General features: G+C 39.5%; 1 protein-coding gene across 5 annotated transcripts in view; it reads left to right on the forward strand.

Moving 5' to 3' along the window:
* LOC128744365 (long-chain-fatty-acid--CoA ligase 4) overlaps positions 1-14,199 on the forward strand; it is a 72,195-nt gene that overhangs the window by 42,190 nt on the left and 15,806 nt on the right. For 4 of the 5 annotated variants that reach the window (XM_053841321.1, XM_053841320.1, XM_053841323.1 and 1 more), the window contains exon 3: positions 8,081-8,216. In XM_053841321.1, coding sequence (XP_053697296.1) covers positions 8,081-8,216 — 136 coding nt within the window. Of the gene's footprint in view, positions 1-7,091; positions 7,235-8,080; positions 8,217-14,199 lie in introns of those variants that run through there. The other variant, XM_053841324.1, reaches the window with a different exon arrangement.

Below are 14,199 nucleotides of genomic sequence, written 5' to 3' on the forward strand. Positions count from 1 at the left end.
GGTATTGATCAGCATGCAGGGACCTGATAATGTTGCACAATGAAAAATAGCCTGCTGTCCCAAGTATGCTTTTTCCAACCATCATTTTGCAATTTTCATCGGTCCTGGTCAATAACGGAGTAGCAGCACACGGGCGGTATCCTATGCTTATGCTTAAAACGAACCATTTAAAAATTAGCATGGAAACCTCATATGCCGAAACGTATACATGGATAGATTAAAATCTGACACAAAAGCTAGTAAGTTGCTTTGAATGACGCAGTGTTGTTCTATGGAAATACAACAGTACAGTGCTGACTGGTTTCATTCGCACAGGCAACCTAAAATAGCAAATAATTCGAAAATGCAAAGAAATAAAGCACTTAAATACTAGACCTACGTCAACAATGTCTTCGCTTGTGTCTCGGACATCAACCTTCTTAGTAGCTGATGTGCTTTAAAACAACACCAACCGGTTCACAGTGAACCGAAAAGCCAACCGGAAAAACGATTAATCTAAAAAAAGAAATGAGAATATAAAACCAGCGGTGATGGTTAAACAAACATTTAAGCCGGCCGGCTTTTGATACGTGCCTGCCGAATAATCTCGTGTTGCATTCAGCCGGATGTGTTGTAAACGAAAAATGACGCCGATGATAAGTGATGATATTTTTAGAAACATGGCATGTCCATGTTACCAACATATGTAAATCCGATCATTGTTCGCTTTTGGCTACCTGCTCTGATTCGCCTAGCACAAACTCTGAGCTGAAAACTACCTGAAAAGATTTCAGTTTTGTAATCTCTTTCTAGTCTCGCCACCTCTCTGTTTCATGTTTCAGCCTGCTTGCAACATTACTTGAGTGCTACTACAGACAAAATCAAATAGGTGCGTTTGGCATATCAGTTTCTTATCAAAATCATGCTGACGAATAGTTCCTTGAGTGAATCAGATTTCAACGCTTTTGTTTATAGTATAGTTCCTATCGCAGGGTAGTTTGTTATCTGTCGGTACAAAGTTCGCTAGGAACTGGTTTCCTGTCACTCTTTTATGACGTGACTTATATATAACGATCCCCGAGATATGGATTGTTGATTACACATTCGGTTTTTAGAGCAACGTTATTGAATTCTTCGTTGCAGGCTCCTCGTATCCCAGTGCATATTAGATAAGCGCCGAATGGTCAACGAACTGTAACAGCTTTGCTGCACCATGCTTTCCATTTGGGATGGTACGAAGTGCAACGACGTCACACTGCGACGGTGTAACACCTCAGGATTACCCAAAGCCATAAACGGGGTTTAGCCAGCTCGACACCCTGGGTGAAATTTTCGGCTTCTACAGTAGATACGACCGCTCGATTAGTAAGCAATCTGAGATTTCGGATTGCGAGTTTATTTAATGAACTGGAAAAAATAATCTGGTTCAAAATTGTTAAAAGTTACTTTCGAATGTCAGAAGTAGAATCTCTGATGTATGTGATGTTATGATTGTATTTGTCAAATAAAACTGATCCGTAAGAAGTTCCTAACTAAACTGAATTGCTTAGCCAACAACCCAACAAAACGGGTGTTTTTTTTGTGTATACTTTGATCTAAAAGCAGCTTTGTCAGAATCTTGTGGGAATTCTACAGATATCAGCGCAGTTCTCGAATATCTCAGGAGCGCCACAAGGTAATAGTTTAGGAACATTTGTTTTTGCACATACTGTTTATTGATGATCTATCACTGCTAATTCTGCATGGTTGCCGGTTAGTTGACGAAAATGTTGTTTATTTTGTTGGTAGAGGTTGCAGTAAAACTTTTATAACTTTTCAGCGTTTTAAACAAAACATTAATCTAGGCAGGTTTCTGTTACATGCTTTGCAGTCCAGAATGGTCTGCCAATTTGTCAATCATAACGTGATTTCGAGAATAAAATTATCGCTGACAGTGAGAATGTTTTTATTCGCACTTAGACGAGAAGGTGTCCAAAGTTCATTGAGAGTTAAATATAAAAGGCGAACGGTTCAATTCCTTTGGAGGTAATACAGTTACTTCTCCTGCTCCTGTGTTCAAATTATTTATAATTACAGATGGGGTCCAAAATTGGTTCGTCACTTGAAGTTTCCTTCGTTTTAAAACCGAATAACAAAGAGTTTTTCGTCGGGAAAAAGGCGTATCCGGTCGGAAAATATTTGGAAAAAGTTGTGGATTTCGCACGTTATGCGACGTGCATTTGAATTTATATTCTTATGTTTTATTTAATTTATTTATTACATCTTCAACATAATTACACAGTTCACTAATCTAATGATTGGATTCTACGCCTATAAGCAGTCTTCCTTATGTGAGAATCATAGGATTCACCAACTTCATAGAAAACACGGCAACACATGGTCTAAGGGTCGTTGTATTCATAGTTTGTAAGATGGGGGGCTGTCACAGTAGCATACGATTTCGGAGCTGCCTTCGGGGAACATGAATGTCTTTCTGGCTTAATAGAGAGCTGCAACCGACATCTCCACTCAGTAATCCGAACACAAAAAAGCCTTTGCAGTAATTTTCTTCTGGCAGCTATAAACTTGCAACGTACCTCGTAGGCTGGTAGATTTGCGGCATCGTTCCAGACGCAGAGCATATCTTAAAAAATTCATATCGTGAAAGAAAATCAATATAGCTTTGGAGTGTACAGCATTCAAGTCTGGTTTTAATTTCACGGAATATGTTGTTAGCTCCGGAGCACGATGCTGGCCTAATAAGCCAGTCGTCGTATGTTCGAATCTCGACTGGGCGGTGCCGCTACAGAGTTAATAGGATCTTTGCACTAGCCCCGCAATTTTCCTGTACTCTAATAACCGGTTGCGAAGTCTGTCGATAAAGAAGGGTCAAGTTCTGAAGGACGTTTATGCTTATTTATCTTTAAGGCTTAAAAGGCTTTCCAACTCATTAACGAAAAGTACAAATATCAAAGGCCCTAAATGGTTACCTTGGGACACACCAGCTGGTGTCTCGAAACAAGACGTATTAATACCCTTGATATTGACAAAAGCGGAGCGTTCGGTAAGATAAAATTGGATCCACAGTGCCGCCTTGTTTGGTAAGCCCAAGCATCTCAGTTTTTCAACTGCAAGTGCATGTGGAACTTTGTCGAATGCTTTGCTGAAGTCAATGTGTTTTGCATCAATCTGTCTTCTCCTTTCTATATTCTTGATTAGCGTGTTTTTGTTAGATTATACTCACTTTAACAGCTTATGTCTTTCGTGACTTATGCGGGGTTGGGATTTGAGCCCGGGTCCTCAGCGTGAGAGGCGTGAATGCTAACCACTACGCCGGGACTGACCCCTGATTAGCGAGTTGATGGACAATTAAACCGCAACCGTTGCGGTCATCAACTCCATCAACTCGTCGTCGTTGTCAGCAGCCTAGAGCCGGGATGGCTCGTGCCATATCAAGAATTCCTCTCCATTGTACTCTGTTCTAGACTACTCGTTGCCAACTTTAATTTTTCAGATAAACTTCATTCGGGGAAAATATTTCGTAAAAGCAGGGTTTCGGGGAAAGGTATAATCTTACTATCTTACATTTTACTCGTGGAAATCAGTATTCGGGTAAATGGTTTTCGGGGAAACGATACCTTCGGGAAAATGTTTCGGGGAATTGGTACATTCGGGGAATTAGTACATTCGGGGAAATATCTGTCGGGGAAACATCTTTCGGGAAAATGGTTTTCGGGGAATCGGGGAGGCGGGTTTCGGGGAATTGTTATACAATCTGCTTCCGTCTGTTTCGTGTACCGGTGGGATTATTAAGGAGAATCGTTTTCTTCGCGCTATTGTTCGGCATTCTTACGAGGTGTGCGGCCCACCGTAGCTTACCGTCTGCCTTTACCACGCCATGTGATGAGAAGTGCCTGTGGCTCGCGTTTTATACACCTCCGCCACTCTTCGTTTTCAGTTTGAACTTCGTTAAATATAATCCGCAGCACTTTCTCCTCGATCACGGCAAGGGTGCATATGTGCTCCGTGAGCAAGGTTACAGTTGCAAGTTCATGTAGAACTACCATCTAATAAGGGTTTTTTAGATTGTCAGCTTCGTACGGCGACATATTCTTCTTGATCTTGATCGTAGTGAGGGGCAAAGTAGGCCCGATTTCCCTCTAGAACGCTCTCCGCTGGATCTCTTTACTAATGTTGTCCGCGGTCATCAAACTTCCAAACTCATATAGGGTATGTTGCTGCTTCGTCGTAATTGCCTATTCTCGTCCAATCCAACACAAATTACTGAAAATATCAGAATTTTTATGACACACAATGCAAAACTAGTTATTCCCTAATATTTTAGTGTGTTGTCTATCATACGCGATCAATCAAAGTGAGCTGAGATCGTTTTAATTTCTGTCATTCATAAATGAAAATAACTCACGCAAGGCATTGTCGTTATTCTACAGCCAGGAAAACTAGCCTGACCCGCAGCTATTTTGCAGAATAACATTTGTCATGCCGTCCTACACAAATACATGCGCGGCCGCTTCGTAAACGTTGTTGTGACTTTTAGTTCGGACGATGAAAAATTTTGATGGACGAATTTTAAAACGGTACGACGAATTTAAGAAATAAAGTCAGTTGCGTAATTTCAATAATATGCTTTAATAATCGCTTTTCAGTGATTTCAAAGTTCACGGATCGGAAGGTAAGTGCGTTTTAGTTAAATCAGTATAAGAACTTTTGGACTATTCATTCAATCCATCCAACAAATGATTAAAATTAGAATGGCATTCCTTACAACGACGGGAATTAGAAATAAACCCTACCACTTCTAATTCGTCACCGTCAGTGGTTACCATCCGTGGAAGGCGACGCGTTTTTGTCCTTTGAACCTCTTCCTTTCATGTATTTGGTCTTCGACGCATTTATTTTTGCCCAATCCTAGACTCTGCTTTCAGCCTGGAGTAGATTGCCTCATCCATCGCCAAGTTCATAGCTTTGATAACAATGTCATCTTGCGAAGCCTAGAAGTTGACTACCTTTGCTAAAAATCGTACCTCTCGTTTCGCTGCCCGCTCTTCGAATAACCCGCTCGAGAGCGCTGTTGAAAAACATACAGGTTGAGCCCCGTCACATTGTCTCAACCCTCGCGGCGTCTCGAAGTAACTCGAGAGTGTTTTCGAGATGCCCCCACGAAACACAACACTTGATCCTATATAGCTCTGATCAGTCGCGTCAGTTTGGCCGGACTACCGCTTTCGTGCATTATCTGCCATGGTGGATCTCGATCGACTGTATCGCATGCTGCTTTGAAGCCAATAAAGATGTGTTGCGCGTTATGGGCACGTTGTACTCGTTGGGATTGGGTGTTAATTTTGATCAGAATGAACACTTGAACACTTATAATGGTTTAAGTAACCAAAATTAGCAATTAAAACCATAATAAGTGTACAAAAAACTTGAATTGTTACCTGTGCAGTGACATAATAACGGGTGGCAACTAAAATTTTGGAATTTTTTTGCGGCCCTTATGCTCAACAACAAACGAGCTCAGAGAGAAATGAGAGTATGTATGTGTTAGCTCTCTCTCTCCTCTTTTTGTTAATATTATTTGTTTTGTTTGGCGTCGAAACAAGAAGCATTCTACGAGCGCGTTGTACATTTCGACGAACTGCAACAGAAATCTCGGCAAAAAGTATACGGATAATGTATCTTTAATTTCGGTGATTCAGATCTTCTTCGTGTATCTTTGTCTTTTTTGAAAGCTTGAGAAAAAAATTCCAAAATTTAAGTTGCCACCCGTTAATAATTGCGTTCATATACAAGCCCAAATAACGATTATTACGTCTAAATGGATGGTTAAAAGCACAGCAACTGCGGGGAAATATCCAAAGATCTTTCAGCCAGAGTTGTGATCTAAAATTGTATCAGAGTATTTTTGATAGATATTGTGTGGTAAAATCTAAAAACTCAAATATTATGGTGGAAAGTTTTAAAGTTCACTGACAGTTCACTGCTAGGATTTCCCTAGCATATTTTTGTCTGCAAGTTTCTTGCATTTTGCATTTTAGAAGAAATCTGCAATATATATTTGGCATACATACATAAGGTGTCGAAATTAATTTTCTCCAGAAGAACGTTTAAGGCTGTGAACCATTTTGCGAAATTTTTACCTTTTTAGTTAAAATTTGACAGTCCGATAGTTATTCCACCTTCTGTCGAAAAAAATCCTGCTTTGAAGCATGGTTATTTTTGGCGGTTCGATGGTTATTCTGAGTGCCAATGAGATATGCACAGGTGAGAAAGAGAACTTCGATGTGTTTCACTGATTTTTCGTTGGATTTTTTTGCCAATGTATGGATGCTTATCGTGTAACGAATTTGTTTATTCAACTCGGGTTGAAATGAGATGAATATTATCTATCCAATAGGAGCAAATGAACGCCAAAAATTCATCCAATTCCAACCCAGACTGAATAAACAAATTCGCTATTACAGAAACATATCTTCCTCCCCACCTTATATGCTATTATTGTGCAAAACAATCTATCAATCTGTCAAATATGACTCCACTAACCACCTTAACCACTCGAGGAGAAATAACTATCGAACTGTCAAATTTTACCCAAAAAGTTAAAAATTTCGCGAAATGGTTCACAGCCTTAAACGTTCTTCTGGAGAAAATTAATCTCGACGCCTTTCGTAACTATACCGCAGTTTTTATCACCAAAATCCTCGCTCAATCCCTCTGATATTTTTAGACCTGTGTCTCGTTTCATTTCGCCAAAATTTTATCGAAAATCCGTGCATCCGCTTGTGCACAAGAAACCGAACGATGTACCAACTCCGTTGATCCTTTTACCCTGCATTGCGGGGTATCCGTGGAAGCGTTGGAAAATACTTTGTTCACGCGTTAGCTAGCAACCACCAAGTGTAGTGAGCAAGTAAGTAACCTTTGGGCTTTTGTTTGCTTATCATCCGGAATGAGAAGTCGCACTGATAAGAATCCGACCGGCCGGTCGTTGCGATAAGAATCCAATACCGATCGCTACGCTGGCGAGCTGATTGAAAATCTAAAGCCTAGCTGGCTGGTGAAGCTCCTGTCGGTGGCTCATTTCGGAACTGGACTTTCTCCGTGCAAGTCGCGAAGGTTCTGAAAGTGGCGTTTTTTGGTGTTTCGGCTTTCGTCTTTGAATCGTTGATCCCGATAGTTCACACGGTTGTGATCTGTTTTTCTAATTCAAACATTTGTTGTTATCGGTGTTTGGAGGAACAAACGAAGAATAAGTGTAAGCATCTGGTATATATCTATCTATATGTACGCTCAACAGTTGGTTCGACTGAGGGTTCGATGAATAGAAGGAAGGCCTAATTTACATATCGTCGCACAGCAAATTGCGACGATCGGGTCGAAAACCTTTTTGGCAAACCGAAAAGATGTTATTTGTGGTGAAGTCGAGAGGAAGAAAAGGAAGGCTCGTTCGCAGCGTGTTTGGAATATTGAATATCGAAGACGAGTTCTTGTGGAATGTTGATTACGGCTGGTTGGGTTTGGAAATGGAATTTTTAAATTCCATCAAATGCTATCAATTTGGGTGATATACCTGTATAAACATGTGCGCTGATCACGATTCGCAATTTGCGATTCCGCAAATTCAAACGTGACATTGGAAGTGCTGATATTTTTGCAATAGTTTAAATGATGATGAGATTTTATGCAAATTTTAAAATACAGATCTCTTTTTGACTCCGCTTCTTATTAGCTGGTTTCGTGAGTTGAGCCACTTATTGAAACTTGCTTTATTTTTTCCAAAAACGGACAACGTCTGTTGATGAGAATGAAGATGGTTCCCATATTAGTTAAACTTTTCAGAACCACAGACGCTTTTAATGTTTCAACAACAAAACTATTTTGAAAAGTATCACTTACTCAAGTTTCGTAGTTATTTGGTTAATTTAGTGTAACTCCCATTGCTTATTATTCCTATTTTGCATGACTAATGCTTGCAGGTTTCAATCTTACTACTGAAAATGTTTTTGTTTTTTTATGCATGAAAAACCCAACTCTTTTGCGAGTTCAAACTATTACATAAACTGTTTTATAATATTGTCATTATCTTTTTCCCTCCCCGCAGCATGGAAAGCTTCTGGGTGCAGACCGCCATCGGGGCGATCAAGATCATCGCCATGGTCTACGATATCATCACTATGCCGATCTACTTAATCCTGCAGCGACCTTGGAAGCGGAGAGCCCTAGCCAAACGGGTCAAGGTAAGGCTAATTTCCATTGCGTCTTGTTGCTAGTGTTTACGTAGTTTTGCGAGGCAGGATTAACGGGGGGCTTTCCTAGAACAGTGAAAATAAAAGAAGACAATCGCGTGCCAACCGACCGAGGTCGGTGCCGGCGATATATCCATCATCGTCGTCACATGGTGCAGTAATCACGGTATCAAATTTTGTTGTTCTATTTCCATGCTAGATTATCTGATAACAGATTTCAACGCTGTTTATCTGGTTTAGCAACGAGGCGTCGTCGTCGTTAGCGGAATTCGCGCGTCATTCGGATAAATTTGCCGGTGGTTTTTTTTCTTTCTTCAATTTTTCCACAGCCTTAGCCATAAATTTAAGCACACTGACTAGCTAGGGAATAAAGAATTCAATCAATCAAGATTTTCAGCTTTTTTGCTTAACCTTGGCGAAAGAGCCGATATAAATATTTAATTTTTATGTGGAGCTATCGCGGGGTCACACCATCGTCCATCTCTACGTGCAACGTGTTTTTCTTCCTGGGCATATTTGCATAAAATTACGGAATATCTATACGAATTGAGCTCGGCTCACGTGTAGGTACAAGATTTAGTCTTGGACTTGTATCTGGATGCATTGCAGCTACATTTGCCTGCCTGCTAGTTCGTGCAACGTTTTCACGTGTTTCGCTTGAGGTTATGTTGTTCGTGTGGTGTATTGTTTATTGTTTTATTTTTAAGAAATAATTAGAGGTACATATACCTCGTATTAAAAATTATGCTATGGAAATGCGAGGAACGTGGCAGCTGGAATTTATGGGTTAACTAGCTCAGTATAGTTTCATTTGAGGAGTTTCAATGAAGTGGAGTCGACATATTCGTTAGAAAGGGGCCCAAATTGGTCAGAAAAATAGTTGTCATAGATGCAAAAATAGCGAATATGTACTCCTGTCTAGCTTCTAGGTTTCGGTAATCCTAGTAAACCGATAAATTAGTTGTTGGCATGCCAGTTGCTGCCAATATGGATGTTGAACACCACGGTACTTTTAGGCCGCCACGGCTCCAAGCTGTCACTAATGCGGCCTTGTCACATGGTTCAACCTTGTAATTTAAAGAATTAAACAAACAATATAAAGGGGAGACACTGAAGGCAAGGTAGCTATTTTATTTCTTCCCCAGAGTTGGGTGTTGTGTTGTGACTATTACCCGGGGGGAATGTTGCCCAAAATCACCAATTAAATGGGTGAAATACTCAAACATCCTCCTCACTTACTTATCCACCAACTCCACCACTCGCCCACTCCATCACCCATTTAAATGACCACTTATTATCTCAGTCACTTGCACATCTGTTTTCGTTTCGAAAATTCCCATCCTAAAGAAGAGAAATTCCCATTTTTTCCTCCCAGCCATTTTTTTTATTTGAACTCCTCTTGTAAGGGGCCACCACCCTTTTGACAACCCGCACCGTTCATATCATTATGTCAAGGAATACGGCTAAAACGAAGAATATGCTGTCGAGGGAAACGTTTCATAACTACGTTTTAAAGAATAAGAGCAATAGGCTAAAAGTAATGAGAAATATTTACCTCGATCTTGTATGTATTTCTGCAGTGATCCTAGCACTCAGATCAGCTATCATGCTTTACATGTAAATTAAAATAAGATCACAACTTAAGTTCAATAATGAAAAAAGTACAAAACAAGGATTTCAAGCAATCTCCCAGACAAATATCACCTAGAAACCTAGTATTCAGCTGCTAATTTGTTTTTCCAAATTCTATTTTCCCGGGAGTTTTAAGGTCGTTGAAATCTTATCGCCCACTATTATTATTGATCGCAAAATTTTATGCCTCAAAAACCCAAGCACACCCGTTAATCTACTAATTTTAGCTTGCATGTCTTATGCTCGTGAACGACCACCGGTAGAATCAATGTTCTGTAGAGCGCTAGTTTTGTGTTTGTAAGTTACGGGGCTTCAGATGGCTGGATAACCCGTAGAGAGCCCACTTCACAGCCGCAATGATGATTTTATGATAGTATCATCTGGTGCTATCGTAACATCACCATTTACCGGTTTGACTTTCGTACTACACCTTCCAGGGCATTGTTGAATAGGTTTTATAAGGTCCCCTTTGCTTCAGTTCATCCTATGGTACGACTTAGGTCTCATCCATCAACCTACGATTCAGAATGATCCGGTCGAACACACCGTACAGCCGCAGAATATCGTTCGGGATCCAGCACTTCCTGCTGCTTTGCGAATTGGTTGGTTGAGCTGTCAAACATGAAAAAGGATTTTTTCAATGAATTCGGAGACTCCATTTCCTTTGATTTTTTTGTTTTTGAAGTGCGATCCCTGTTAATATCCGCATAGTAGGATGTTCCAGGGTTTTCAATAAAAGTGTCGGTACGGCCAACTAGCATTGAACGTTTTATTGCATTCTTATGATGGTTTTTGTAATTACTTAAATACCATTTTAAGAGATCAATCTCATGGTTTTGTGTTGACCTGTTAACGAAGTCATTTTTTTATACCTGATAATATTTTTCCAATTTTTGTTGAAGTCTTCTGGGAAAGTTAGTGACCCCGAATTCATCTGAACAAAAATCGTTTTTTCACATCAAACAGCTCAACCAACCAAACCGCAGAGTAGCATGAAGGACTGGATCCCGAACCATATTCTGAAAGCGGGAACCGAGGTATTGTACGGACCGTTATACCGGATCGTTCTGTTCTTTAGGTTGATGTGTTGGTGGATTTTAAGGCAGCGTATGATTGAGTCAGGGCAAATGAGGTGTGGCAGATACTTGATTAAACTGTTCTGAACAACGCTAGATGGGTCCAAATCAATCTTCAGAATAACGGATGAGACCTAGGTCGTACTATAGGATGAACTGGTGCAAATGGACACTCTAAAACTTGCTATGCAGTGTGACACATATGTATTCGAACACAAACAAAGTCATGTTTTTGTAAATAAAGGCTGAATTTCTAATTTTACTTTAAGAAGTTGTTTACTTTTAGAAGTTGTTTCGATACAGAACGCAACAAACAATCATAAGCAAAGCCTAGGTGCTTCATTCCGTTATCGAAACTTGGCCTTCTGTTTTTATACGACAGACTTCGCAGCCAGCTGCTAGAGTGCAGGACAATTGCAGGGCCAGTTGTTACGATCCTATTGACTCTAACAGCCTCTCCCAGTCGAGATTCGAACATACGACGACTGGCTTATTATACCAGCGTCATACCTCGAAGCCAACTAGGAGGGTATAACAAACAATCATTACTCTATTGAATCGCCTTTTGCCTGGATAACACGCTTCAAACGCTTTTTAAAGTCGTTACATGCGGCACGCACTACTTCCATCGAAAAATCATCCCATATCTTGTTGATAACTAACTTAAATTCATCCAAATTGTGATATTTACAGTCCTTGAGCTTGTGCTGCATGTACTCCCATATACAAAAATCCAGTGGGTTCAAATTAGGAGAAGTTGGAGGCCATTCCTTTTTCGATATGAAATCCGACGGATTGGCTTTGCACCACGTCTTCACAAGATTTGTAGTGTGGGTTGGAGTTGCATCCTGTTTTGAAGCCGTAATCTTTTTCACCATACATTCCCCGAACGCAAGGTATCAAATTTTGTTCTACGACCATTTCCAGATAGTATTTTGCATTAACTTTCACACCCTTGTCAATGAATAATAGAAGAAAATGCCTCCCCATACTATGACCGTTGATGAATTTTGGTATCGTGGTACATTCCGTTTGTGCTTTGGAACATCCAAGATCGAAACCGATCACAACCGACCATTTTGAGCATGATGCGGTGTTTGAAGAACAAACAACTTTTTGATCAGTATAGATCACTTCTGAAACACCGTGCCGACAGAGCAGCAGTTTTCATCTTTCCTGCCGTTTTTGTTTTGTTGCTTCCGTTATTATATGGATTTTACGTTTTTTTAATGCTTTCATATGCAGATCCATTTTCAAAGTTCGACGAAGAATATTTTTGATATTCAGTTGAACTGCCATTTTCTATGCGCAACCTTTTTGACCTCTGCAGTTCTAACACTTCGTTTTCTTCCTGTTTTTTTACGGTTTTCAACAGATCCCGTCTCGACTAATCTTTTTAGTGTATATTATGCAAATCCTCTTTTTATGCCGAGAATTTTGAGGTCACGAAAAATAGTGCCCTATGTAGCACCGTTTAATAATTTATTTATTATCAACGGCCGTAACTCAAACTCTGGAACGTTCACACCGAATGAGACACAATACGAAAATGAAACTATGTCAAATAAGACTCACTTAAGTCAAGATGCCACACACACATGGTCTTAGTTTGATTGTATTAATTATATATGCCGCTGCAAGCATAACATGCTTTTTGCTCCAATATATATGTGTCACACTGTACAACAGTGCTTAAGAAGGTGTAGTACAAAAGTCGAACCGGTAAATGGTGATGTTTTGATAGTACCGCACTGTTTAGACGTCGTATTCCTTGACATAAAGAGATTAACAGATTAACAGAGTGGGTTCTCAAAAGAGTGGTGGCCCCAGTGTTGAAATATTCATAGCAGCAAAAAACTCAATGAGATTTCAAGCACCATGAAATTTCAACCTTGATCAGCAGCGCCGAATGAATTTCTCTCGCTATTATATGCGATGTCTCTGTTGCTATGTGATGTGAACCAAATTCAGCTGTGAGCATTTTGCTTATTTCTTCTACAGCTGGCATTTCATACAACGAACCAGAGAGCGAAAGAGAATTAACCGCCAGAGAAAACATCAGCAGCGAAAAAAGCTAGCACACATTCATGAATTAAGATGCCAAACAAATTGGCGGAATTTACATTTTTCTTAAATAAAAAGTAAAAAGCCTAATAAGAATTAGATAAACATGTAGTTTAAATGTGTGTTTTAGTTCAACTGCGATTTATTTAGAGATACATAGGGTGTTTGCAGAGTACATATGTATTGGAGATCTGTTGGGCAGGCAAAAGTGACAGCTCCATATAAAACACCAGCCCGTGTGGAAGAGCAAAATTTTTTAAATGATTTATTTTCTTCATTTAAAACAGAAATTACAAATTGCTTCATACATATGGCAAGGTAATATATCTGTTTATTAAATAAAAAAATTATTTTCAACAAATCAGATAAGACGCGGTAGCAATGATCAAAAATGTAACTATGACCTATGTTAGCAGGATAAAACTAAACAAATATCAATAGCCAGCAGTTGCTTTCGGCTAAGAAAGCAATTTATTATGCTAAAACCAGTTTTATATTCCGTTACTTACAACTTGGCCTATGCCGTATACTGCTTTAAAAAACAGTATATTTGGGACACCGATTTAATGCGAATTCACCGAAACCCTAGTTACCAAAAGTCAGCATATATTTCAGGGAACATTTGTCGGTTATTTTGACTATTAGTTGCTTTAAAATGATGAATAATTTTAGAAAAAATGATAATTTTATCCAGCAAGTTTTTGCTGCATCGAATAGGAAAATATGCAATGTGTGCCCAACAGATGTCTTGCATGTGTGTGTAGCAAAAGCCCTATTCTGTTACGCTCACTCACAGTTACGTATCGCACGAGAGAATGCCTATGCTGTTCAACAACGAATTTGTATGTATATGTGTATAGCTCCGGGTAGCAGTTGAAGCAAAGCAGAATATGATCATGCGGGAAGAAATATGTGTGAGTTTTGCTATGAAAACATAAAAACTCACGCGTGAGTTTTTTTTTGCATAGGATCAAGTTGACATGATTCACAGTTGATTTTGATTTTTGATGAGTTTTGAGATTTTGAGTTTTTAACATCACTGCGTTACAAGAGGAGTTCAAGTAAGGAATGATGGCTGTGTTTCTCTTGTAGGATGCGTATTTTTGGAACGAAAACAGAGGTACGCTGATGTCGCTTTTTACGCGGTTTGTTTTTTACGCGAATTTCGGAATTTACGTGGTTTTTTTTACGCGATTTTCAGA

This window comes from Sabethes cyaneus, chromosome 3 (assembly GCF_943734655.1).
Source record: "Sabethes cyaneus chromosome 3, idSabCyanKW18_F2, whole genome shotgun sequence".
Lineage (NCBI taxonomy): Eukaryota > Metazoa > Arthropoda > Insecta > Diptera > Culicidae > Sabethes > Sabethes cyaneus.